The sequence below is a fragment of the Microtus pennsylvanicus genome, chromosome 7 (assembly GCF_037038515.1).
Source record: "Microtus pennsylvanicus isolate mMicPen1 chromosome 7, mMicPen1.hap1, whole genome shotgun sequence".
Classification (NCBI taxonomy): Eukaryota; Metazoa; Chordata; class Mammalia; order Rodentia; family Cricetidae; genus Microtus; species Microtus pennsylvanicus.
The window spans coordinates 78,982,644-79,009,134 of NC_134585.1; the positions used below are offsets into that span (position 1 = coordinate 78,982,644).

The 26,491-nt window shown below is 36.4% G+C and overlaps 1 protein-coding gene across 2 annotated transcripts in view; it reads right to left on the reverse strand.

Moving 5' to 3' along the window:
* The window catches only part of Unc5c (unc-5 netrin receptor C), a 339,558-nt gene that overhangs the window by 117,506 nt on the left and 195,561 nt on the right, over window positions 1-26,491 (reverse strand). For both annotated transcript variants that reach the window (XM_075981231.1, XM_075981232.1), the window contains exon 2: window positions 18,674-18,895. In XM_075981231.1, the coding sequence (XP_075837346.1) occupies window positions 18,674-18,895 (222 nt within the window). The remainder of the gene's footprint in view (window positions 1-18,673; window positions 18,896-26,491) is intronic.

Below are 26,491 nucleotides of genomic sequence, written 5' to 3' on the forward strand. Positions count from 1 at the left end.
GAAAATAGATTCTTCTCTCATACAATACATTCCAGCCACAATTTCTGCTCCCTCTCCTTTCCCCAGGTCCCCCCACTTTCCCTCTTCCTTAGATCCACTGCCCCCTTTTTCTCTTTGGAAGAGAGCAGGTCTCCAAGACATAACAGCCAAACAGGACAAAACAAGATATAATAAGACAAGGCAAAGGCCCTCATATTGAGGCTGGAGAAGGCAACCCAATGGGAGAAAAAGAGTCCCAAGAGCAGGCGAAAGAATCAGAGACACACCGACTCCCATTGTTAGGGATCCCACAAAAGCACCAACAGCTGTAACATAGACACAGAGGACGTGGTGCAGACCCATGCAGGCCCTGTGGATGCTGCTTCAGCCAGAGGGCATGGAGGGCCAACTAAGCAAGGCTCTGTGGGCTCAGAGAGACTGAAGCAGAGTCAGTAATTATTGCTCAGGATAGACAAGAAAGAGCAAGCTGTTTTCTTTTTGTGTGTGACCTTGTGAGAACACTGATAAAGGAAAACAGACACAAGCGCTAGGCATAATAATTTGCCCTGTTGGCTTTTCGCTCTGCACTTCCTCCAAATGCCTTGGAATCAAGCAGTAACAGCAGTCACCCCAGAGTGATGGCACACACAACAGTCCAGATTCCTTGTACTGTCTTGGGGGCGGCAGTTTTGTTTCTCTTAAAACCAGCATTGTTCCTATTCCTAATAAAATCTTTAAAAATTTAAAGTCTGAGTTTTTAACATTTTGGCCTATTTGGGACTTTGATTGCTGCAATGGAACAACTTTTTATCAACACAGGCTAAATATGGGTAGGAAAATTATTCTTGTTCAGTATTTGCACCTGCCTTTTTGTAAATTTTAAAGTTATTAAGTCTTGATTTCACAACATAACATGAGATTTTTCTGTTTATTGATTTTAATCATGCTGGGTTGTAAGAAAAAGATGGCAATAGGATTAGAACTGGAGCTTGATATCTGGCATTACTATTAAGATTTCTGCTTTTGGCTAAATCCTCTAGGATTTTACCAATCCCATGGGCCTCACTCTTAAGACAGGCAGTGTGTGGAAGTGTGTTCCACAGCATCTTCATTCCTTATGTCCGTATCCAACAACATATGGAAAGCAGGCCACTTAGCCATGGGATTGGAATTTCTAAGTAGGCTAGTTCTGAATAATTATGGACAAAATACACAAACTTCATGTTTAAATTAAGGTATGAATGGATGAGTTACTCTTGCCTTCTAGAGTCTTTATTCACTTTTCTGCTGGACCACAGGGGAAATACTCCCAGATTACATGATCTATCAGGTACAGCATAATGACCAAAACATATTAAATGCTCATAGTAAAAGACAGATTAATGAAAAAAAGTTCTCCAAGGACATTATTACATATTGATATAAGATATATACCATTATATTTTAGAGGAAAGAAATGTTTAGTCATAATAGCAGTTTTATAACTTTAGTCTTCCCAGGAAGATGGAAAAAATGTCCTGTAACTTAAACTTTGAATATGGTAGGCATTTACACCCAAATCAAGGGACAGCTTATTTCTCACACTGTATACAGCCTCCATCCTTTTATATAACAGCTGAGAAGATACAGATTTAATATAAGGAAAATATTCTTTTCATCTTCCTTTATAAAAAACTAAATACAATTATAACTCATCAAGTCCAACAAGGACAAGCTCAATCTGTAACAAGAACTTTCAAATTCCACTTTTTACAGTGAGTAAGAGATCACTGTATGTTTTGATATTTTCAAAATCATACTTTAGTCTGAAAGTCTTTTAATGATTCTGCAGGGAAAGCTGATAAAAAAAAAACACCACCCCAAGTATAATGTACTACCTTATATTTTCTTTACTAATACCGCAAACATCTCTCTGCTGTTCTCATGACTCCATTGCATTTATTTCTGTCTTTCACACTTAGGTTTTGATAAACAAGTTTTAAGGTCAAAATACAGAAGATAATACTGATGCATGTTTGTTGGTAAAACTTATTATTTTTGAACTCCAACTATTTGCTAATTCTTTGTGGATTTAACACCATGCATTCTGATCCCACTCATCTTCCCGCCCCTCACTTCTGCCCTCTGTCCTTGCAATATCCCCTGAAAACAAAATTTAAGAATAAAGTGGAGGGAAGGGTGGAGCCGCAGGAGGGGAGGGAGTGGGAATGGGGTATCTATGATATAAGATCAAGGAAAGAGGTATCTTGATTGAGGGAGCCATTATGGAGTTAGCAAGAAACCTGGCTCTAGAAAAATGCCCAAGAACCTACAGGTATGAACCCAGCTGAGACCCTAAGCAGTAGAGGAGAGGGTGTCTGAACTGACCTTACCCTTTAGTCAGGCTGATGATTATCTTAAATATCACCATAGAACCTTCGTCCAACAACAGATGGGAACAGAGGCAATGACCCACATCAGAGCACTGGACTGAGCTCCCAAGATGCAGTTGAAGAGTGGAGGGAGTGAGAGTATGAGTACGTCTGTTATTTCTCCTTCTGCAGTTGGTTACAGAAGATGCTTTATGAGATGAGGACTGATATAGCAGGTTGAAGCTACCCAGGTCATGCCCAACTAGGTAGTATAACATGACCCTCAAGTAGACCTCCTACTGTAGACTGTCATGGAAACAGGTGTTTGTTCTATTTGATTGAGCCATTTCCTATTGCTGAGATGTCTGAATGTCCTTTAAACTTTGTATATTATAAAGTCTTAAATAGTAGAGACAATAGAAATTTAACACACATCCTGATTAGTATATAGGGGTTCTCAATTAATTTCTAGGAGATGAATGAAGAAACAAAAATCACACAGTGCTTTTGGAGCATGATTCAAAACTCAGCTCCAGATTATTAAACACTTCAAAAATCATATAATTTTAGGTCTTATCAAATATCTAAATGTTTAATTCCAATATACATGAAGTACTAAAAAAATTGAGAACTCACTTGTCATATACACAATGCTATTTTCAAAATATTATGAAATGTATTCAAACTTCCTGTGTGCACACTGAACTGTGAAACATTGTGTCAATGTGTCCATTAGCATTCTTTTACAGCAAACCATTTTGATATTTTTGTAAAAGGTAAGTAAACTTATATTTGAAACAATATAAGAGTGATACCTGATATTGGATATTGTTTAAAACTTGTAATATCTTTATAGAAAATGGAAGAAATGGGTGGTTTCCCACTGTGACTTCAATTCCCAGAGATGTTTGTGTAATTGCATGATATTGACAATGTAACAGAAAGCTTGAGTCATATGTTTGTTTATATCTCCGGGCAAAGTTTTCTTCTCTACTCTTATATGTATGTGTATATGTATGTATGCATGCATGTATGTATATATATACATATGTATACAGACATACAAATATATTTCTGTCAAATGATGCATTCATACTATAATGGCTAAACAATTTCTAGAGGAAGAACATGAATGCAAACTATTTAATACATGTAGTTACAGTTGTAAGGTGTGGAATTATGATTAATGATTCTAACATCAAGAAAGATTATGGTGTTTTAGTAAAGAGAAATTACTGCATGGGAATAATCAGTCTGCAGGTATCGATAAACTGCTGGAAATATAGCTGGGATTCAGCATAAATGGGACATATCACACAGTCAGTGTATTTGTGCACCTATCATCCCTGTGCACATTTATATGCATATGATTCATCTATTATTTTCTTTTTCTCTGTAAGATAACATGTGCATACTTCATATCCTATTATATCCCTATTTAACTGCACTACTGCCAGATTCCACTTACTTATGCACTGTTGAATAAACTATTGTTAATAAATATCCTTGGAAATGTGCTTAGATATAAATAATATGCTACTATATCTAATTATAAGTGTACATCCAGCATACATGTTCACTCTCAGAATCCTAAAGAAAGACAGCTTCACTTAGTCTTTGCATCCAGGGTGAGAGGAGAAGTAATTCCAGAGCAGGCTTATGAGAGCCTCCTTTCTGACTCTGAAGGGAAATGCAGTACACAGCAAAAAGTTCATGGCCCTTTAACATTCTCTACTGCAAAGGAAATGCCAAACAATGGCAGGGATCAACATTCCTAGGCTGATTGCTCTACCTCTTAAACCCAAGGGCTTGTGTTGTGGGCTCATGCCCAAGGCAGGCAAATCATTGGGACTCTTAGGTTTCTAGCCCTCCCCTGCTGTCCTCTTGATGGCAAATTTGGAGCTTGCTATGGTCCTGCTATTTGTCTCCAGCAAGGTGACATGAGGAGGAGACAGGGAGGAAGGCAGAGGTGAAAGTGCAGATCATGTACAAAGAAATGTGTGTGCCCATTGGCAAGAACACATAAGACTGCAACAGTGCCCAAGAATGTAGTTGTTGGATGTTATCCCCTTGATAATTTTCATGCTCCCATTACATTCCATAACCTCACAACTAAGATTTATAACCCTTGATCTATCTTAAGTAAATCCATCCCTGTTTGAAGTCTCCTGCTACTCAGCAGGGTTTCAAGTTTGTTGTGGAAATCTATCAGGTAAGTGAATTCTGAGAATTACCTTGAAGTATCATTCCTAGACAGAAGGGGCCTGGGCTCCAATAATGTTGGAGGATGCCTACTACTTCTAATGTTACTGATGGATAGTCTACTGCTTATAATGAAAAACACAAGTAAAGCAAAATTTAAAACAAGCAGAAGTAAAGTTGAGAAGGTAAAGGGAGCTATGCAAAGACTTGTCAAAGGTTTGTGTTTTACATAAAGCTGTAGTTGGGACTTCACTGAGGACATCTCTGTACTTTTATTTCTGGTTCAGAGGATTTACATGCTCTTTCTAATGATCTGGGCCTTCAGCTCTGGGTAATGTATCCCAGTCCCCAGCTTAGTGCTCATACAAAATTGAAACGCTTTGGAGGCAGTTTAGTGGCTGCAGATGAATCTCAATGTGCAGGAAGAGACATAATTGCTATTTAGACTTGCTAGGAGAAGCTGAGGAAATCAGGGGAAAAAATCTATTGAACTGGAGCCATCTGGGAAGTCAACTGAGCAAGGCCACATCACAGTGTGTTTGCATTCCTATTTTGTTGCTAGCCATACACAAGGGTGCGTGTGTGTGTGTGTGTGTGTGTGTATACAAACCTGGGCATGGTGTGCCTGTGTGTGCGCACATATGGATGAGGGCAATAGGAAGTGAAGACTGATCTTTAACTGCACTGGAAATTTGATTTGGCTTTGGCAGCTACATGGGGGAAAATGTGATCATGAGAGTCTTCAGGTCTTGGTGAGGCTGAGACTGGAATAGGACAGGGTTGGCACGGATGCTGTAGGCATGAGGAAAATGAGAGCTAAGTAGGGCCAGAATGAGCAGTTCGTTTCCTGCCTCTGGCTCAGAGTACAGCACAGAAGATCATAGGAGCTTTGGGAATCTGATACCAAACACTAGAAGACTGTTGCCATCTGTTACAGCTGTACTTAGAAATCGAAAAAAAAAAAGCAGAGGAATAAGGCAGGCAGGTACTTTTATTTTGATGCTCCACATTTCCACTCACTGGGACCTCTACTTGATACATACTCGGTAAATATGCTAAATGGTGTGCTCCCTCAAAAAGAAACATCTCTGCTTGGATCCCTAGGATATCTGAGATCCATACACTTTGGCATGTGACCTTTGCAAAAGTCATCCATAGGAGACTATTGCGACTATCTAGGGTCATCTTGGTGAACACAAAGTCCACAGCAAGCGTCCTCACACAAGACAGACACAGGGAAGAAGGGAAGGTAAAGATGGAGACAGAGACTGCACTGATGGGACCACCAGCGCAGGGATGCTGAGCAACTTCTAGAAGCTGGAAGGGACAAGGAACACATGTTCCTCTGGAGTCATTGAGGGAGGAAGTGTGGATCTGCTAAGTTTCATGTTTCTATCCTGTGAGAAAGGAAACTTCAGTTGTTTGAATTCGCCACATATCTGTTAACTTCTGATAGTAGGTCTATTAAGCAAATATGGCAGCTAGAGGGATGCCCCCATCTGTTTTCATATAGAAAGTAGCCAAAAAGGAAAAATCTGACATAGCAGAAACCGAGGACAAATTGTCTGCCCAAAAGTGGATCTTTTGGTCTCTCCAGTGCCCTCAGGATGGGTAAGGGGAGGGATTTTCTTAGTCTTTAACGTCATTGCACACACAGGACACCACTGTGTAGGAACATCCAGACTGTAGCTATGAAAAGAAGCATGACATTCATCCCCTGCCATCCCTAGGCTCGCCCAGCTCAGCACATTGCCCTGGGTTTTTCCACATAGATTTGAATTCACTCCAAGCTGAGAACCTTCTTAAGAAGGCTGCTGCTGTCCCTCAGTCTCAGCATTTAACAAGCAGAGACAAGGGATATGGAATTGAAGAAAGCAGAGGCTGTCTCCCTCATAACTCTATGCAATACTTTTATGCATTTCAAAAACATATTTTTTTTTCACTGCAGGCAAACTCAAGCAAATGCTAGAACCTGTCTTTCTCCTCTCATTTTTATTTTCACCTATTTAGTTCTTCTACACTGGCAAGTCTTTAATAGAATCTCCATTATTTCTTTGATTTCAGTTCCAACACAAGTTTCCAGGTCATTCATGGTTTATACTATATCCTTGTTCACAGCTTTTGCTTTTACAATATAATGTCTCTTGTTTGCCATTTATTGAGCTAGGTTGTATGTGTGTTTCAATAGAGAATTTGAGACCAATAGGCAGAAACACAGACAGCAGGCATAGAAAAATTTTGATTCTATGTTCAATAGTATAATTAGTATGAAGGTTTGTGCCTAGGCTCAGTGCATCAAGTAATGCCGTGTTTAGTTGATATCCTTGGATATCCTGAAAGAAAATGGAAAAGCAGTAGATCTCAGAGAGATGGGTGGGGGGAAATGAGAGGGATAGACGGAGGGGAGGTTATGTTCAGAATGTATTGTATGAGAGGAATAAACAAGCAAGCAAGCAAACAAACAAACAAGTAAATATCATTAGGACATGGATCAGGACATAGGTGTCTGAACTCATTCTGCCTGGTGACTGTCAAGAGTAGCAAGGGTTAATAGCACTGCCCTATTAGTGTCTTCCTGCCTTCGCTTTTGCTCGCTGGGAAATCTCTTCCAGAACATACTTTTATAATCAGGTTAAACCTTCAGTGAGATCAGGAGCGAACACAAGACTTTTAATATGAATTGTTTTTTCATTGCTCGCTATTATGCTCCCTGCAGACTCTGTTTGCTTTTTATGCCAACTACGCTGATACTTGGCAAATTGTAGCTCTCCTATTATACATGCTGCCTTTGTATTTGCAAATGTACTTTTCAGAGGATCTGGCACAAGAGGGCATTTGGACAGGCATGGGGAAATTAGCTGGCTAAGGGATGACTCAGGATTGCTGGCAAGTTGGGGCAAGGATCAGGATATAGACCTAGTCAAGCCTTCCTCCTTCAGTCGTGGCAGTAACCACTAAGGGTGGAATTTTCTAACTAAAGCCATTTTCTATTCCCTCTCTCAAGGTTCCAGGATATCTCAGGTAAGGAGAAAGAAACTACTGTCAGTATTTTGAGCAAATTACTGAGAAAATTGTGAGTACTAGGAATTAATGAAATTAATAGAAACTTGGATGAATGAAAGCAATTCATCAAAAATAGCAATAGGTGCAGTCAACAAATACTTTTTTATGTGTGTCCATACCTGTGATAATGTTTGTATATGCCCAGGTAGACATGTATCTGGTTTTATTCTTTAGGTACTGTCCTCCTTGATTTATAAGTCTGTCACTGACCTGAGCCTTTCCCATTAGGCTGAGGATCCCCAGGGATCAACCTGCTCTACCACTGCAGGGCTGGCATTACAAGCACATTCTATCATGTATGGTGTTGCTTTACATGGCTCTTGTGGCTTGAACTAGGGTCTTCACGCTTGTGTGGTAAGCAACTTATAGATGAAACCTTCTCTCCAGCCCCTAAAAAAATGAATATTAGATTTGCAGATACGATTCTGTAAGCTTTAGCAAGCTGACTTCTTAAGGTGCAGTTATTTCTTCTGTAAGTGCCTTAAGCAGGATACTTTATCTGTTCTGTGCTCTTTCCTGTGGAAAGAAAGTACAAGAGACCCTCCTTAAAGCCTGATTTCACCTGAAGGTTAGATTGGAAAAAAAATAAACTACAGCTTCTGACACTAGTATTATTTTCACTTTGAAGTGGGCATTTTAAACTGGAAGGCACAGCGGATGCACGGTTACTGGGCAAATGGCAACATTGCCATAGCAACACAGTCTCTAATGTTGTTCTCAAAAGCCCTGTTTGGGTCTCAAGTAACCTAGATGAAGAATGTCCTTGGATATCTGTTTCTTATTGTAGCCTCCGGATGGGCATGAGGGGCAGGACTTTCTCTAGATTTAGGAACAAACGCACAGACACACACACACACACACACACACACACACACACACGAATATGTATGCAGTTACATATTGACATATGTGCATATTTTATTAAGTCACATTAATCAATGCTTTTGACTTAGAGAAAAGAGAAACACTGGATGATAAAAGTCCTTGTTCTTAATTCTAATTTAAGGACAATGTTTTTATTGCTTTAAAAACTCTCAATGTATATAATTTTACAAAATTTTTGTTTTTTTCTAATAAACCACCACTCTTTAAAACTGAACTGAAGCATATCATGGTTTCTTGCCTTAACAATCATGTTGTAGCCATATTTGTTTAGCAAATACATGCTATTATATTTTTCTATGTAATACACAATTTAGACAATAGAAATATTTTAGTTTTGCAAATGTGCTATAGTTGGAATTTGCCAGTATATACAGAGAGCTTATAATGTTGAAAGCATCAAAGTGATATTTTCAAATATTAGAATTACAAAAAGTGAACAAAAATAATCCCAGCGTGAAGTCTAAAAAAATGACAGGCACTCACTTTTGTTTGTAAATTTGGAAAACAATATGTGCAGAGGCCAGGTTTGTACGCAGCATAGGAGCTCAAGTCATCTGCCTAGCAGGGGCCCATCTGTGAGATCAAAGGGAAGTAAAGATCAGCAGCTCCAGTCCTGGAGCTCTGACTAAACTTTATCTTGTAATTGCAGCTGAGGTTATGTCAGCCACGTTAACTTGTGTTGAAGACTGATTTCAGTCAGTGTGAAATAAAGATTAATCAACTGTAAACAGTAACGGGCAAAATAAAACCCTGTTAGTTTCTGGTACTGAAATGAGTACCTCTGAGAAGGAAGTCAAATGAATAATTGACTTATATTCCAAAATCATTTATCTTCATTGGCAGGCAACTGTATATATACATAGATGTCTCTGTGCTTGCATAGGCAATATACCCATGACTCACATTTAAAAAGTCATGGAATGGGGTTAAAATACACTTTCCATTTTTATGCATCATGTACATAAAATTAAACAAAACCCACAGAGATTCATTTTAAAATGTTTGTTCTGTTAACTAGGGCAGTGTTTAAGACGATTATGGAGAATAACAAATAACATGACGTGTGCAGGATGTACAAAATAACTCGTAACAGAAGACTGGGCTGTTTAATGTACTTGCCAAACCACCTATTCATGAAATAATATAGATAAATCGACCATCAGAACATTTGCCAAATTTCAGTGACCTAAATTTATCAGGTTATGTAGCTATACTCTCTCAAAACAGATGCTTATTGACCATTGCTTGTATTTTATGTCTTATGCTTCTAACTTCTAAAGAAAATTCTTTTGTAAATAATGAACCATAAAATCTCATTCTTATATATCTTAAGAGACAGATGATAGATAGATAGATATAGATAGATAGATAGATAGATAGATAGATAGATAGATAGATAGATAGATAGATAGATAAATGAAAGATACTTTTTTACTTTTCGAGAGAGTGTTTCTCAGTAGCTATGGAGCCAGTCCTGGAAATTGCTCTGTAGACTAGGAAGATATCAAGCTATGTCTCTACCTCTCAAGTGTTGGGATTAAAGGTGTGCACCAATACCACCTGGCAAAAGTATATAATTCTTACATAAATAAGATTTATGATAAATCTTGTTTTGTACATCAAAATATGTGAATATTGATGCTCTCTTATAGACTAAGCTATATTTCATGCAATTATGATACAGGAGCAAATATAAATGGAATAAGTACAAGCAAGAGAAATGATGCATCTATGTAAACTCCCTGAATAACCTTCTTTAAGAAGGAGAAGGATTTTGACAGAGTCAGGAGGCAGGAAGCTGTTCTGAAGAATAAACCATTCACCTATATTTATTACCCTACATATCTAACACCAAGTAACTATGGATCTGAAACCATAAAAATCACAGCTATTACTCTTGATTTCATGGAGTATACTCCAGATGAAGAGGAAAGGAAAATTGGAAAAGTGCACAAGACAAATATTGTCTCTCAAGCATTAAAAATTACTCAGAGGCCAGGCGATGGTGGCGCACGCCTTTATTCCCAGCACTCGGGAGGCAGAGGCAGGTGGATCTCTGGGAGTTTGAGGCCAGCCTGGTCTACAAGAGCTAGTTCCGGGACAGGCACCAAAAGCTACAGAGAAATCCTGTCTCGAAAAACCAAAAAAAAAAAAAAAATACTCAGAGGATAGAATTTGACCAGACTAACTTTGTGAAGTTCCATGTGACATAGTAAGTCCAAGAAGTCAAAATAATAGAAAATCTTTTACACTCAATTTAATGATGATCCTGAAGCATGCTAAAATATTCCTAAGCTAAAGAAAACAACTTTCACAGTTCCTCTAAGGTGAAGTCCTTATACTAAGACATAGATTTGGAAGTTAAGAGACCACATATAATCTATTACAATTCATGCAACCCCACTCACTTTCCTTTGACAACGTCACAGCAGAATTTCTCCGTCACCTCCCAGTGTGGCAGTAAGGGACATTTTGACTTTCACATGCTGAGATGCATATGCTATGGTCTATACAGACCATATCATATTCAAGTTCCTCTTAAAGAATGCACTGAAACCTGATTTCCTAGGGAAAGAAATTAGAGTGGGGGAGAGGGCATTTAGGAGATGGTTAGGCCAACTGTGTGGCTCTCAGGAAGGAGACTGCTGTCCTTAGAAATGACAACTTGGTTAGGTACCACCTGTGAGAAACCTGGCAATCAACACACATCCTGTCTTTCCATAATTTTGTCTTGGACTTCTTAGATTTTTAGTTCTGAGAAATAACTTTCAATTGTTATAAACTACGCCAACTATGGTGTTTTGTTATAGCAGATCAAGCTGACTGAGATAACTTTATAATTTTCCCTGAAGAGGAATAGATTAGTATAGCACTTAAAATATCCTCAACTGCACTGTTTATTTATTTATTTTACAAAATAGCATCTACTAAGGTAATTCCATGAACATCTATAGGAGAAAACACCAAGCTGTTCTATCACATAGAAGATGTGCTAGAAAGAATCTATTTTGCGTTTGGTGAGGAACTGGTTAGCTAGAAGTCTATAAAGTCTCTCCAGGAATATGTGATTTATGATGTAGACAAAAGAAAGGCATTCTAGATTTTAATTTTGTTTACATTTTTATTTTATTTACCTAGTGTGTATGCATTTGTCTATATGGATGCACACATGTGTATACATGATATGTGGGGACACACATGTGGCAAAAGACACACTTGGAGGTCAAGGACTAACTTTGTAGTCATTTCTCTCCACACACTTTTAGGAGGCCTAAAGGGACATAATGCATATAGCCAGTTTTTATGGTAAATACCTTTTCTCACCAAGCAATCTTGCTGGCCCACATTGTAGACTTTTATAAAAGGTCAGTTGATGCTATGATTAAGATCTAGAATGACCAGAGATTGGACTGTTGAAGAGATAGGACAAGTCTGAAAATGTGTACACTGAAGTAACCTAATAGATGTTTATACACAGTGAGTAGAAATAAGAATTATAATAGCAGGCTTTCAGTCATGGAGAATCACCTTCTTCAGTTTTTCTCCTTAAATAAATGTCTGCATTGTCATAAAAAGATGAAAGAGTTTGAATAAGTAGAAGGGGGTTCAGAATTCTAGAAATTGGGAGGCAGAGGAAGAAAAATCGTTAGTTCAAGGTCAGTTAGGGATGTATGCTAAGTTCTAAGCTAGCATGGATTACTTAGAGAGCCCCCTTCTTAAAAATAAATAAATACAAAAACATGAACCAGAAGACTAATTTGGGGGAGAATGAAGTACTTGATGATCTTGTTGGTTGGTAAAGTAAGGAAGAAGCTAAAATTACTGGTTATGGTACTAGATGAAGAGCTGAAATGCACCCAGAAATAAGACCACAAGAAGAAAAAGAACTATTTAGGCCTTTGGTGGACCCAGTGTGTCCTCATGAGGCTGCAGGTGAGTTTTGGAATAGAAGCAAGCTACTTGAATGTATACCCAGGTAGATATTTTCTATATTAGCTTTCTTTATTCTTGGTAGTGCTCAGTGTTTGCTAATTGTCCAAAGAGATACCTTTGAAAATAACAATAAATCAAATCCCAAGCACAAATTAACACTATTATACTAAAGAATCACGAAGGACTGTTTGCAGAAGAGCAATGTAATGCAAGGAAAGCAGCTGGAAGCATGAAGAGTATACAACAGCTGCCATTCCATGATGGTGCTAGGGACTGAACACAAAGTAAGTGTCATGAGCTGGAGGGAACCTCCTAGTTCCAGGCATGCTAAAATCACTGTTCCATTCAGCCAAGAGAAAAAGGAAGTCTGTGATGACATCCTGCTTCTGTTTCCTCCTCACTGTGCAATGTGGGGGAAATTAGCTTCTGAAAGGGAAGGCCCCAGATGAAAGGGAAGACACAAGATGAATTAATCCCACACTTACTCCGAGTAGGGTATTATAAGAGGTTCTTTATTTAATGGGAGACTCACAGATCACAAGGGGAATAGGAATGGAATTCAGCACCTAGGTGAGAGAGCAGGAGAGAGAGAGAGAGAGAGAGAGAGAGAGAGAGAGAGAGAGAGAGAGAGAGAGAGAGAGAGAGATACCCAACCTGGTCCAGTCTCTCAAAGGCCATTGGCTGAAGAAGGTTCCCCATCAAGTTGCTTTCTCCTATTGAGTCTCAGTTTTTCATAAGACTTTATTCATAAAACAAACACCTGAGAAACCATATCATATAAGATTTATTGGATGTATAAGACATACAACATGCAAGTGTAAGGTTCACAGCACCTTTTTTGTTGCTATGTTGATCTTATCGATATTTTCAGGTAACTTGAGAATAAGTAAAGATGAAAGAAGGAAATATCAGAGATTATTAAAATTTAAAAGCAATGGTGGCTTTCTTAACTCCCTTGCTTCTTCATGGAAGAAAAACATTTGCTTTCACGTGGCAGATTTTGGTGCCATGGAAACAAGAGCTGAAAAGACTTCAAGTAAATAGAGAGCACTCTGCTGAGCCCAAGCTCTTCTTTAAAATCCAATCATACAATTTTGATCAGACCAACATTTCTATGTTATTTGGGGACTGAGGAAATGGCTCAGTGGTTAAGCACACTTGATGCTTTTGCAGAGGGCCTGGCTTTGGTTCTTGGCACCCATATGGCAGCTCACAGGTATTTGTAACTAATTCTAGAGGATCAGATCCTTTCTTCTGGTCCACACAGGCTATACATGCAGGTGGTGCCCATATATACATGTGGGAAAGCACTCATTCACACAAAACCAACACAAATACATATTTCAAAGTGATTTTGATGGGTATCTAGAAATATATTACTGTATCACCAGGCCAAGAATTTCTGAATATTGAATACTAACTATAAACTACGTTTGCCTTTCCTTTGGTTTCTTAGTCAAATGAAAAAAATGTAACTTGGTTTCAATGATGAATAGCAAACAGCAAATATCATGAGGGTATTTAATTAGCAGACTTCATTTTGATCAATGATATGACTTTGCTAAGTGGGTGAAAATAAACATTTGCTTCACACTTTAGAGGATGAGGGACCACAGGATGACTTCAGAATTTAAGAGATATTTTGTCTGTTTGATGTTGTTTGAAACTGTGTCTTATGCAGTACCCTAGGGTGACCTTGAACTCACAAAGTATACCAGACTTGATTTGAACTCATTGAAATCTTGCCTCATTCTTCTGAATGCTGGATTACAGGGATAAGCCACGTCGGTGCTGTATTTCGGGTATAAGGCACTGAGTGCTGGATTGCGGGTGTAAGGTACTTAGTTAAATAGAGGGAAAATGGATCATATGAGCAAGGGGGTGGGATCAAGATAATGATTGGAAAAACCACAGAGACAGCTCATGCAAGCTCACAGAAGCTCATGAACTCTGGACTGACAGCTGGGGAACCTGCAAATGACCAAACTAGACCCTTTCAATGTGGGTGACAGTTATGTGGCTTGATCAATGGGCAAGGGGGCTGGCAGTGTTACCAGGACATATACTGGTTGTACGAAGTGGCTTTTGGGAGTCCATTCCCTATGATGGGATATATTGCTCAGTCTTGATACAAGGGGGGGGGGGGAGAGACTTGATCCTGTCTCAACTTGGTATACCAGACTTTGTTGATTCCCCACTGAAGAGTGGATGGTGAGTGGAAGCGGGGGAGGTGGGAGGACTGGAATAGGGTAGGGAGGGGGAAGTGCGGCTAACATGTAAAATTAAAAATTAAAAAAGAGACTTCATAAAATGTTTATTAATTTTTCACTGTGAAGTGTCTTTGCTAGAGACTTTCTTAAATGCAATTAATTATTCTTAGTTACCAGGAAATATGATCAGTACTAAATATATTTGCATATGTTGTTCCATGGAGATATCTATAAAAATGAATGTACTTGCATTGCCTTTAGTCTGTTTTAAAGATACTAAGAACATTTCCTTGTTTTTCAATGTATTTCAATACAGTATATTTTAATATTTCTTGCTATCAAAACCCACCATGGTTCCCTCAAAATAATATTAGATTGCTAAAGTCCAGAGCTGAGAACCCAAGTTGCAGATGATTCATATTTTTTATGGAAACACACAGGCAAAGAAAGAAAACCCACAGAGAATTCTATTCCCATTTCTCTCTTTGTATTTTTGGTCTTGGAGTATAGCAAAGAACTCTAATATAAGAGACCAAGACATTTCAACACAGTTTGTCCAGAGTGAAGAGATTTATGACAGCAGGAAGGAGATACAATAAAGTGGCGTGGGCTGTTTAGACAGTTTCATTATTTATGATGAAAATAATATATTCACAGGGACTGAAAAAAGTCGAACAATAAAAGTCTCACCTCATCATCCTAGATTCTGAGCTGTCAACTTCTTGGTGTACATTTATGCAGAAGATTTCCCTTTCTATAAAAAAAATGTGTATCTTCTTTGTACAATGGCAATACCTACCACGGGAGTACTGTGTTCTGTGTTTTGGATTTTGTGTTCAATTTTATCTGAGAGAATTTTGCACAGCTTCACATGTGGAAAAACTTCACTTTAAAAAGACATTATAGTAATTCATTCTAAGAACGAACATAATCAAGGGCTCATGGTGGGCAGCTGGCAAACGACAAATCTTTTTTTTTTTTTTCTGTGACATTCAGAATTTTACTGGTAGGAAGCCCCTATACTCATTTACTTACAGGAAGGGCGTATGTATTTCAATATTCGTGCTATCTTCAAACGGGCATTCTAATTTGTGCCCCAGTAAAAAAGTCTTTAATCCATGTTTTGAACTAGATAACATCTCCTTAGATGCTTACTTATAATTAGCATATTTTCCTATAATTCCATGATCAAACACTGATCCATTTTTTGGGGTGCATTTTCTTAAATGTAATTTAAAGGATATTTACATAGTAACTTAGTTATCTCTTTGACTTATATTCATCAATGTTAATAAAAGTTTTTAAAAATGCTCTCTTTGGCTCTGTTTGTGATATTTTAAAATTCAATTTCATAACGGTTTCCTATAAGGCATTTTGATTTTGTGTTTTAATTTAAAAGGCTTGGCTGTCCCATTACTGAAACCTAATAACCAAGCAAAAATGGCCAAAATGATGATAGTGATGATGATGGTGGTGATGGTGAGGTCAAGCTCTAAAATCTAATTTATTCTAAATAATGAAATAGAACACATGTTTTGTATATGAATTTCTTTTCCTTCCAACCTCCTTCCTTATTATTCCAATGCCTGTATTAATCAACTAATATTTAACTTGTTAAAACAGTCATTATCACATTCAGATAGTCCTTATATATTTTAGTAGTTTATTTTACCAAATTAGAACTGTTAATCTGTGTTTTGTCTTCTGTGAATATCGAGTTCCTTTCAATGTCTTTTTATTTTATGTTTATAAAGATTCTTCAATTGTGCTTCTATTCTAGATTTCACTCAGCTTTTGTTAGAATTTATTCTATTTAAATCATGGTAATCTTACAGAATCACTTATAAATACTAGGTCCCTCAAAATATTTGTGCCGTTTATTCAAGAACAACATATACACTTGTTTGTGTTTTGGTTACTCAAAAATTTTGAAATGAGTAGAATTTGAAATTTTTTTTTCTAAAAGGTAGGTGTGTATTTCAGTGGTGGAGCCCATGCTCAGCATGCATGAGGTCTTAGGTCTATCTCCAGTATCACAAAAACCAACCAACCAACAAACAAAAAACCCTTAACTTTATAACTATACAATATCTTTTACGTTCATATTCTAAGTGACATGCCTAATTACATTTGAATTTGAATTGTTTATATGCATATAGAAAAAAATGAATTATAGTATTTTAACCAGCTAATTTTGTGACTTCTCAATCTTTGTAAGTTTTCTTTGAAATTGGCTGCATTCCACATGTACAAAATTATGTCATATGTCATAAATGATAGTTTCATGTTTCTTTATAACTTTTATGCTACTTAATGATTTAAAATACTTGTTAATATGTTAGAATGATTCACTCAGTTCCAGTTTCTATAATGATTCATTCAGTTCTGGTTTCTGTTTCTTTCTATATGTGCCTAGCATGGCAAAATGCAGATGGCTGTTAACGTTCTTGCAATGTTTCAGTTAGAAATAAAAGTCAACAAATTATATTGCATCTGATTCTCTCTCTGAATTCAGGTACTGGAACTCACAAATCATTCTTTTATACTCATATATATATATATATATATATATATATATATATATTCTGAATTTGAATGAAAGTGTGTAATCAATTTTAGTTTGTTGTTACTTGAAAGGTAATTTTTATTGATATACATAAATTTAATTTTGTGTGTAGTACATAGAAAACCAATATTTATATAAGTGCCTCTCTCACTTTATTACTCTCTCTCTTTGCTACTTAGTGAGAAGTTAACGGGAGTTCTGACTATCAGAGCATTATTTTTATTTATAATCTTCCTCTTTAATTACTAAAGACAGGGCTAAATACATTGTGATTCTCCTTTTTACATTTGTGATACCATGCACTCATCATTAAAATCCTTTGTATTTGAAATCTTTACAGATAAATGAGCTGAAGTCAATAAAATTTAGTTCACTTGGGATTTTTCAACATCTGGTAGAGGAATTTTCTCAGTAATTAGAGGGAAACGTGAGTCATTTTCCTGATGTAGTCTTGCACATGATTAGATATTGGTTGTTTCTATAGTCAGCATCTTACATTCAGTGACCATACTGATTAAATAATGACAAAAAGGTATATAGAGCTTCTGCTTGATTTCCCGACACCACTTACTATCTGTAAATCTATGTTCCACATGTTCCTTAGAGTAGCCTCCTCTCAGTCTGCTCAATAGCCTAGTCTCCATCCTAAATTACCATCTTTTCAAATGATATTATTTCTGGAGACATTAGAAAGAGTACCTGTCATGTTCTGGTCCGTACTTTTTTTCAGATTAAGCCAACACTTAGGGACAACTAGGAATTATTTACAATTATGAAAACCTGAATCTCATATATATAGACACTTGTGAAAGATAAGATATAAAAGTCTTTTCCATTCGATCATTTAGTTTCCTTTTAGTTTGGAAATGTTGGATAATAAACATAACATCTATAATATATACCTTAAGATCACAATATCATAGATCTAGATTTGAACATTTAAAATGCTATTCTCACTACTGGAGATGAAAAACACTTAAGCCACAGAAGAATGGTATCTATCTTTCTAATTTAAGAGAAATATAAGAGATAACATTTATCTTGAAAATTACATTGATTGTTAATTTTCAAAGAATAAATTAAAATGTTACATGAAGTAATATCAAATTTATATGTGGATCAACATTGGGCAGTGATGTCAACAAGCACAATGCATTCCCTACTCCTGGATATCAGGATATTTATCTTTGACTACCATTCAAGGGAAATTCAAAGTCATTATACATTAGGTCATTTAATATTAATTCACTCTATTGGTTTCCCATTTTGTATCTTACTGAATAGTCATGTATTCCAACAACAATAAAGCATTTATTCTTCATGGCTTGCTTTGCACTATATAGAATGAGAGCATTAATTATTAAACCTAACTCAAAGCTTTTGCCAAAGGATAACAACTGCATTTTCAGTGTTGCTACCTGAAGTAGAATTATGAAAACAGCATAGTGGAGTGAGTGAACCCTGTACCACAATCCCAAACTCACCAGAGGTTTCGTCTACTCTCTCATCTACTACGTGGTCCTTCTGGTGAACCCACTCACTGTTGCACTTGAAGTAGATCTGGGTGGCAGGGCTTGCTTTACAGTACAGGTTCACTGGCTTGTTCTTCACAATATAAGCTTCTTCAGGCTCAATGAGGAAGTGTGGCAATGGCTCAGGTGGGTCAGATGGAAAGGTTTCTGGTAGTTCATGAAAAAAGTCATCATCTGGTAAAGGAATAGAAAGTGGAAAAGGTCAAAATATAGCAACTTGACTTTTAATTGCTATTTGTTTTTTAGAAAATGGTTAACATAAACTCAACCATGGGAAAAATAAGGCATGCTGTAAGAAGTAGTGAGCAAACTGGGAAATGAACCTTAGTGTCTGTCACCTACAGAAGCTATAATATTCACAATGCAATATGTATTTCCCAGGGTTACTATTAAGAATTGAAACAAGGGACTGAAGAAATGGATCAGTGATTAAAAGCAATTACTGCTCTTCCAGAAGACATCGGTTCAATTCTCAGCATCCACATGGTGATTAATAACCTTCTGAAACTACAGTTCCTGATAATCTGATGCCCTCTTCTGGCCTCTGATGCACACTCCATACACGGTGCACACACACAAGCAAGCACAGCACCATCCAAAAATAAATAAATACCGAAACAAACAAAAACCACTTCTATTAGAGGTAGAAGGCTTGAAGCAAACTTTAAATCCTTTGTAAATATTTGAGAAAAAGCACTAAAATATTAATGGAAGTTCAGATTCAAATTGATCATTACTTTCAAAACATGCATTTGACACATTCAGATGAAAATATTCACTGAGACTAAAATTGTTTACGCACTGGAAATGGGAATGAGTATCAAGCTGGCTACTGGTGTAGCTGTGGTAAAGTGTTATCTGGTAAAATTTTGAAACTGTAGTTCATATATTTTATGGTATTATGTAACTATTAGAAAATTGTTTAACCTCCTCATAAACAAATCTCATTTTTATAGTTGAGAAAATTGTCAAATGTGTTACCCCACTCTGATCTTTCAATGTCACTGAATAAATCTCATCTAAAACCATTGGAGAGTTCTGTACTCTTTGAAGTTTTCTTGTATTTCTTAACTTGAATTCCACATGATTTTAAGCTTCAAAAGTCATATGTTTGTTTAATAAAGCCCAGTAAGTATTTATAACAATATAAAACTCTTTCCATTATGTTATTTGTTATGCATGACAATTTTCTTTCTAGGAGGGGCAGAAAAGAACAAACTATAGTTAGTCCACAAATATAAAAATATTGCATGTTAAAATTCATGGATCAAAGGTGAAAAATGTTCTTCACAAAACCACTGAAGTACTCTGTGACGTAGGACACAGATGATATGATACTGGTATTTAGAGACTGGCTGCTCAGACATTACCTTGAAACTCAGTATATTATGCATTCAGTTGCTATCCCATTTTGGGAGCTAGCCATTGGTGAAGTGGACATCTGTCCACTAAGAAATCTGGCCTGCGACTTTTTTCATCTAGGTCATGGAATAGCTTTCAAATAGTAATGACACCCAGTCATTGCCAATCTGTTTTGCAGTAAAAATTGGCTTTACTTGAATCACAGGCAAAAGTAGTTTTTGAAACTGCTTAGCCATAGACAATGCCTGAATTCTGGAAATGGCACCTGCTGTAGCTAAGCATTCTTTCTTACTTCATCTCCTTGATATACTTTCTTCCGGCAAAGCATCATTTCCAGTTTTTCCACTGTAGAGAAACAAGGACACACACTGCCAGCTTACTAAAGAATAACCTTGTTTATATCAATTTCAGCTCTACTAGTCAATATGCAAGACCACTCAAGACCCATTAAATAAACAGAGCCAGAAAAGCGAAGGGACAAGGGACTGAACTATTGACAGATCCGTCTGCACAAATCTGTTGCCTTGAATGTCCTACCCATTCTTTCTATCATTTTCCAGAGCACTTCCCTTTATATGTGAGGATGTACTAGGGTGGTAATCAATACAGCTCTACAGCATGCCACACACAAATTCTACTGAAGTATAGCTCTTGTTTCATTATTATTCATGAAAGCAAACAAGACAGTAACTCTATTTCACTTTCCTTTCGGATTGTGTTTGTTTACACATAAAAGTGGAAGTGTAGCTAAAACTACACATTTACTCAAGTATGTAAAAGATGAAATATGTTTCAGCTGTTTTTTAAAGTGAAGCTTGGTTCCTTAAAAGAACTGATGGCAAAGTACTAGCTTACTATATACATATATTTTATTCAGTAATGTACGTTCTTATCCCATAGAAAAATGGCTAAGATACTAAAAATCAGTTATATCACCTAGTCAAAAACATTCACCTGTTTAGTCTCACTATTTTAATGACTGAGAATATGGATAATATTGGAAGATTAGAAAAATCACATGTACATTTTCAAGCTAAAAGAAGCTCAATGAAATGCCAGCGGGAAAAGTGATGATTTAATGAATATCTAGAACACATGAACAAACCAATTGGGCATTTCCTTAATGTTGTGTTTTACCATAATATAACCATTACAAATGAAAGAAATTTGCCCATGTCTTGGCATAGTATTGATTTGTTAACACTTGAAATGAAATATATTAAGAAGTCATTTCCATCATTTGAAATAACATTTTCTTCATTTGATAAAACTTGTGTTTCTATTACATATAAATATCATTTCCACAGAATTCGTTTCTTAGTGTTCCTCTAGAGAGTTGACTTAACAAACAATAGTCTATAAGCTTTATGTTTCTTATGGTGTCCATATTGGAAATTCCAATTCATAGTCTAGATGAAATCACATTAAACATTTTTTCTTACTTCTAATACTCAGTGCAAGTATAGAAATGATAATTGGCTAAGAAAATCCAAGACTTTGAGTTAGTAGATACATGGAGTGGGATAAATAGGATGAAAGAAGTTTTGGTTTTATACTACCCAGTTTAAAGAAGCTGTTAATAATTTTGAAATATACAGCTAATCTTTAATACTAGAATGGAAATAACCTGAAGATGAAGACTATATTGTGTTCATTTTAATTTTCATGTTTTGAAGGTTTTAAAAAAAAACGTGTGTGTGTGTGTGTGTGTGTGTGTGTGCCTGCATGAGTTTATGTGCGCACATGTGTGTATGTCTCTATGGTAGCCAAAGGGTATTATAGCTCCTGAAACTGGAGTAACAGGCGGTTGTGTGAGGCCTAATGTAGGTACTGGGAACACACAGAGGACCTGCTGTATAATTTGTGTGGCCCAATGCAGAACAAAAAAAATAAAGGATCCTAGTTAAAATATATGAAGATTTCTGAGAGAATGGCAGAAGAACATTAAATGACGCCTTGGTCACTGAGGCATTACAGGTCAGATTCATCAAGAGTCAAATCCTACCTACAGATGAAATAAAGTGGGCAATACCCACCCCCAGTCTGTATAGACATGACACCATTCCTAGTGGACATTCATGCTGAAATTTATTAGGAATTTCACATAGTTTTAAAGTATATTGAGTATTTTCTAGAAGACAGGGAAGTTTTTACTGAGAAACCTAGGCTCTAGTAAGTTGCTTGCTGTTGATGTGTGCAATTTGTGTACATGTCTTTCCTGAGTAAGAGCACCCACTTCATACAGAGGCCAGTCCTTCAGAAACAACAGGCCAGCTCTGCTCTGAGCTGATAGATTACTTACTGATATCACTTAGAGCCTTGCTGTTTTTCCTATACAAACAAACCAGCTTGCAGCTACTATCGAGGTTAGATCATAAAATTTGAAGCTATAAAAGGATGACCCCAACTTTTCACCCACAGAGCAATCACTAATTCCATTTCCTCACTACTTCATAGCTAAAGATTTGGAGGTGATATCATGGTGACAATAGGAACAACTTTGGACTTCAACTTACCGTGGACAATATGTTTAAATTATTCCAAATTATTACTTTTTATAAAATGTATACTCCAACTTGAAGTTCAATGCACCAATTTGTAGAAAATGACTTGAATAAAGAAATGTAAATATGGTCTTATGTGTAGTTTATTGATATTAACAAAGCAAAATTATTATGGTGATTTCCCTTCTATGTAGGAAGATCAGCTAGCCCTGACTTTTTTGTGGATTTAGCATTTATAATTCATTTTATTTTCTAACATTTGACTTAATTTTCCTCTTTCTACCCTTACTAAATAATGGTATCCCAGTGGCAGTGCTGTTTTTGTAAATCTTAGCATTTTTGCTTCTATTATTTCATAAGGCTTTGTCTTCTTCATTTATATACAGGAGGGGAAAGCTGTGCATCATGTATTATCTTTATAGACTTTCATTCTTCCTAATTCTTGACAGAAAAATATTATGCTATGATCATCAATCTTGGAAGCTTTAGGTTGCTGGTTTTATTGCTGTATCAAGGCCTAATTTTCATCAACTCAATACATAAGTTTCTACATTTCTGAATCACAGGACTTAAACTGTTATTGCTCATAGCATAAAATATAGGACCATTATCTCTTTGTCTGAGACTTGAAGCATATTCTTCTAAAATGGAATTTGCTTCCAAAGAACTTGAGAGCAATTTAAAATGAATGACTGGAAAGCTAATTTTATCTGCATTTGGCCACCCATCCATCAGAGGGATAATGTATGATACATTATCAAAAAAGCAGCTGGAATTAACTGTTTGAATAAGACTCTAGGCTATTTTTAATATTTAGATTAAAATATCCTTTGGAAGACAAAGGCTATGGTCTACATATCAAAAACATATCATTTGATTCATTCTTTAAATTTAAATAGTTGAATCAATAATGCATTGAATCTATTACATATTTTGGATGTGCTGAATATTTCTAACTTCAAAGGAAAAACTTTTTACTTTCAAAGAAATATTTTCCAAACTACATCCTTCTATTACTAGGCATGATTCAAAGTTAACATGCTATTTGACATTCAGCTACTTCTGAACAGAAGGGCTCTCTTATGCCGAAGGTAAATTCTCTTAATCTCTGCGTTTCTTTCTATGAATACCTCTTGTTCTCACCTCCTCTCTTATGTAAGTTCTACTGTGCACTTGAACAAAAAAATTAAGTAACTCTTTTATTCTCTTCTTCACAAAATTTACCAAGTATAAGTTTCTTTTGCTAAACACTTCACCTATGAAATTTGAATGAGGAGGGGTTGAAGAAGGTGTATTTACGTAGAATATCAAGAGTACAAATAGACATCAGAATCTAAAGGATTTAAAATATATACTTCTGAATAAGCTGTCTTAGTTATTTGAAACCACATTGTATACAGCAATATAAAAATTTGCATATACAAGTGTGAAGTATTGTTCTTTTAAAGCTCACACAATATATACAACATATACATTTGAATTTATTTGCATGAGATTGAGCACAATTAACCTTCAACTGAAGCACTACTCAATAGGTTTCTGAAATAACTAATCATGGGCATACTGTTTAGTTAATAAAAAAGATTCAGATTTGTATATGTTGAGCTAAGTAAATAAGGCAGAATTTTGGCTAATTTTTGTATGCTTTATCTGTCATCAGAAAGGAGGTGTTTGTATCCATGTAAGTATGTGTATATGTATGGAGGTGACTTTACTGTCAGGTCAAAGGATGGATAAGGAAAAGATTTGTAGCTGATATTTGCTGACATTAGAGGTCATTACTTCTGGGAAAAAATGTGTAAAGGTTGATGGGAAATGTTTGTCTTTTATTTGAAGTGTTTTCAAATTCATTAAAGTTGGTGCAAATAAATATTTGCTATGACCTTTGAGCTTTTGTACAAATTAAGAGATAAACTGCAGAACTCTATGTAAAAAAAATAGGGTCATCCTAGAACAATATGTTTGGATGTTTCATTAAGTTCACAAGCATAACTCTATGTAAAAAAAATAGGGTCATCCTAGAATAATATGTTTGGATGTTTCATTAAGTTCACAAGTTTCAAAACCAACATCACTGACACCGTTAAAACTTACTTCACATCCCCACTGAACCCCATATTTGACGACTATGGTATTCCCAAATATTTCACTTTGATTTACTTATTTCTAATCTCATTTCATTTTCTCTTAATTCTGCCTCAAATTTATCCATCCCATGACTTCTGACTTTGAACTAACAGTTTACTACTGTTTTTCTACTTTGTTCAAGAATTCCTTATTTGATGATCATTTTCCATATGTACAGTTCTAGCTGTTGCGGCTGAAGCTATACTTTGTCTTTAAGTGACATTTTAGTTACAGAAATTGAAATCATATGAAAGACATTATTTTATGGTAATCTGAGTATATAATAGTAGTATTTTATTAGTTTTGTTATGTAAAAACCATATGTATAATTAAGTAACAATCCATTAGTACTTTACTTTCTCCTTTAAATGCTTGACTGTAGCTTATCAGAATGAATTGCTACATGTGTATGGTCAACTCCAGTGAATTATTGGAAATGCCTACCATTTTCTTACTCCCTTCTAGTTGTTAGTGCTACATGACCTACATTTTTATGGTGAACCTTAGGCAGCTGAAAATAAATAAGAGCACAAATAAGAACTTTATAAAAATTGGGTCTGGAGAGATTGCTCAAAAGTTAAGACTATTGTCTGCTCTTTGTAGGAGTCTAAGCAACCACATGGTGACATATACCCAGCTCTACCTCCTGTTCTACAGGATCAACTGTTCTCCTCCGACCTCTGCTGTCACCAAGCAACTCGCTGGAACAGACATGGATGAAGGCAAATACCCATGAACATAAAACAAATTAAAAATGAATGAATAAAGTGCTTAAATAGTTTAAAAATAATTTTATAAAACTCTACTAATTATTGAGAGATGATGGGGGAAGGTCATTGGCTAATAAAGAAACTGCCTTGGCCCATTTTGTTAGGCCATCCCTTAGGTGGGTGGAGTAGGCAGAACAGAATGCTGGGAGGAAGAGGAAGTGAGCTCAGACTCGATAGCTCTCCTCTCTGGGGCAGACACGATGAAGCTCCAACCCAGGATGGACATAGGCTAGAATCTTCCCGGTAAGCTACACGCATAAATAGAAATGGGAAATCAAGATGTAAGAATTAGCCAGTAAGAAGCTAGGGCAAATGGGCCAGGCAGTGTTTAAATGAATACAATTTGTGTGTTGTTATTTCGGGGTATAAGCTAGCCAGGTGGCCAGAGCTGGGCTGTGGGAAGAGGCCCGCAGTTCTTACAACAGAGAGACAAATAAGAAAATATAAGCTTGGAGCTGATTTCGTTACTATTTAACTAATGAGAAGGATTTATAGAAAAGCCCTCCAACAATGTGAGTAGCCATTATTTTAATGTAGTTGCATCCCACATTCCGGTGTCCTTTCGGGAAAATTGTCTGAAGTGGTCAGACTCTGTGTCAAGTGTGCCAGAATCAGATTCCCAGCTATCACATGATAGTGTATGTGTCCCTATAAGGGTGTTTGGGATGTGATTAAGCTCATAGGTAACCTTGGAATAAAATAATTAATTGTCCAGATAATCTGAGTGTGTCTCAAGCAATCACTGAGAGGCCTTGAGGCACAACTGATGGTCCCAGGATATTCTCCATTAGTCTTTACCTAGAACAACTGAAAAATATTGGCAGGCAAAACTCAAGACATCAAAAAGTCCAACAGCTTCCAGCCGATACACTTTAATAGTCTAATTCCTCACAGCAGGTGAGGCATCCCTTCCTCTGAATGTGACACCCAGACTAAGCTCACATTGTAGCTCCCATTCCCACTGCTCCTCTGTGTTCATCCAGTCCCTACCAGACGGCAAGTCCATG